Source organism: Pyrus communis, chromosome 2 (assembly GCF_963583255.1).
Source record: "Pyrus communis chromosome 2, drPyrComm1.1, whole genome shotgun sequence".
NCBI classification, from domain to species: Eukaryota; Viridiplantae; Streptophyta; class Magnoliopsida; order Rosales; family Rosaceae; genus Pyrus; species Pyrus communis.
In genome coordinates this window covers 23329696-23331694 of record NC_084804.1, presented here as the reverse complement: position 1 = coordinate 23331694, position 1999 = coordinate 23329696, and the positions used below count along the sequence as shown (strand labels likewise).

Here is a 1999-nt window from a genome sequence, read left to right as displayed (position 1 = left end):
GCAAAATGATTCATTTCATAAATGTAAAATTCATTCTTAACATAGTATTATTTCTTTTTTTAAGATATAAAATAATATTCTAAACTATCCTAATACATGGTTAGGAAATTGGATTTGAACACACTGATCAGTTTCTTCCAGTTATGTGGCTCTACGTTTGCAATGACATCATAGTAAAGAAAATGATGACTCACGCGACCTTCCAAAAGAAACCGAGAAACTTTAAATCTCCGCCTACTAATTAACGAAAACCCGTCCAGATTCAGAATGTGAAACTTCAACAACTCCCACCATAGAACCATTACAAAACCCTATCCACTTGCAACCTTCTAAAATCACAATCAGCAGCCATGGGAGAGGTTGATCCAGCTTTCATCCAAGACCCCGAGCACAGGCCAAAACTCTCCACCACCGAAGTCGAAGGCATACCCTTGATCGATCTCTCTCTGATAAACTCTCCACACTCCGATTCCGACCCCAAAGCCTTTGAAGCGCTTGTTGCAGAAATAGGCAATGCATGCAAGGACTGGGGTTTCTTCCAAGTGATCAACCACGGGGTTCTGTTGGAGAAGCGCCAAAGGATCGAAGCTGCTGCTCGGAAGTTCTTTGCGCTGCCTTTGGAGGAGAAGAGGAAGATTAGAAGGGATGAAAGGAATGTGTCGGGTTATTATGATAGCGAGCATACCAAGAATGTCAGGGACTGGAAGGAGGTGTTTGATTTCACTGTGGAAGAGCCTACGTTAGTCCCGGCTTCGCCTGATCCGGAGGACAAGGAAGAGACGGAGTGGTATAACCAATGGCCGGAGTATCCTCCTGAACTAAGGTAATTCAATGATCACTAAGAAAATACTGAATACATACACTTTAATTAGCAATTGGTAATTATATAAACATGTACTTGTAATCGAAATTGTATGAATCTAAGAGTTAGACCGACTTCCTTGACCAGGAATGCTTGTGAAGAATATGCTCGAGAAGTCGAAAATCTAGCTCTGAAGTTGATGGGATTAATTGCCTTGGGCCTAGGCTTGCCGAAAGACAGGTTCAACAGCTACTTCAAAGACCAAACCAGTTTTATCAGACTCAACCACTATCCGCCTTGCCCTTCACCTCAGTTAACTCTTGGCGTTGGCCGGCACAAGGATGGCGGTGCTTTGACAGTGCTGGCTCAGGATGATGTTGGAGGACTGGAAGTGAAGAGAAAAACAGACGGAGAGTGGATACGGGTTAAACCTACCCCAAATGCCTTTATCATCAATGTTGGTGACGTTATTCAGGTACCAATCTTTGAACTTGGTAAGTCCTCGCATTCAGCTTCATTCGCATAACAAATGGATATGTTTATGCAGGTTTGGAGCAACGAGAGATACGAGAGCGTGGAGCACAGGGTGATGGTGAACTCGGAGAAGGAAAGGTTTTCCATTCCCTACTTCCTCAACCCAGCTCACTACACACAAGTCAAGCCATTGGAGGAGCTGATCAATGAACAAAACCCTGCTAAGTACAAGCCCTACAGCTGGGGAAAGTTTATTACTCACAGAAAGCTCAGTAACTTCAAGAAGCTTAACACCGAAAACATCCAGATTTCACATTTCAGAATATCGGAATAATTTGATTCCAAGGAGCCTTCTGAGCGATGAGAATGTCATTTTAGCTTCCTGCACATGCCATGCTGTAAATATATCCATCCAGAGAATAATACCTCCTGTGTTGAAATTTAACTACGAAGCTAAAAAATATATCATTTACCTCCTTTATAAGCTCTGTCCAAAAAGAATCAAATCAACTTAGAAAAGAACACAACAAGAGCTCTTGATTAAGTCCAAAATTCTGCAATATTGTATGTTGAAAGTTAGCATCCTGCCACAAATGCCATCTCATCTATCTCAACCTTAATTGAATTTTTTATTTCCTTCGATGTTTGCGACGGCATCCTGTAAAGAAAAAGACAACAAGAACAATAGTAACACCATATGTCGGTGTTATCATCACAAAATTT

At 41.6% G+C, this 1999-nt stretch overlaps 1 protein-coding gene across 1 annotated transcript; it reads left to right on the top strand.

Annotated features, from left to right (window-relative positions):
* The first annotated feature begins 269 nt into the window (after nt 1-269).
* Nucleotides 270-1760, top strand: LOC137726075 (protein LATERAL BRANCHING OXIDOREDUCTASE 1-like). The gene is made up of 3 exons (XM_068464938.1): nt 270-823; nt 950-1277; nt 1350-1760. Exons 1-3 carry the CDS (start codon nt 351-353, stop codon nt 1608-1610), a joined length of 1062 nt encoding a protein of 353 aa, XP_068321039.1. The 5' UTR covers nt 270-350; the 3' UTR covers nt 1611-1760.
* Nucleotides 1761-1999: the final 239 nt, after the last annotated feature.

What these genes read in the sequence shown, in the direction of transcription:
- LOC137726075 (XM_068464938.1), top strand. Translation starts at nt 351, where the DNA reads ATGGGAGAGGTTGATCCAGCTTTCATCCAAGACCCCGAGCACAGGCCA. An exon ending in GAGTATCCTCCTGAACTAAG is followed by an intron (nt 824 to 949) that starts GTAATTCAATGA and finishes TTCCTTGACCAG; the next exon opens with GAATGCTTGTGAAGAATATG. An exon ending in ATGTTGGTGACGTTATTCAG is followed by an intron (nt 1,278 to 1,349) that starts GTACCAATCTTT and finishes ATGTTTATGCAG; the next exon opens with GTTTGGAGCAACGAGAGATA.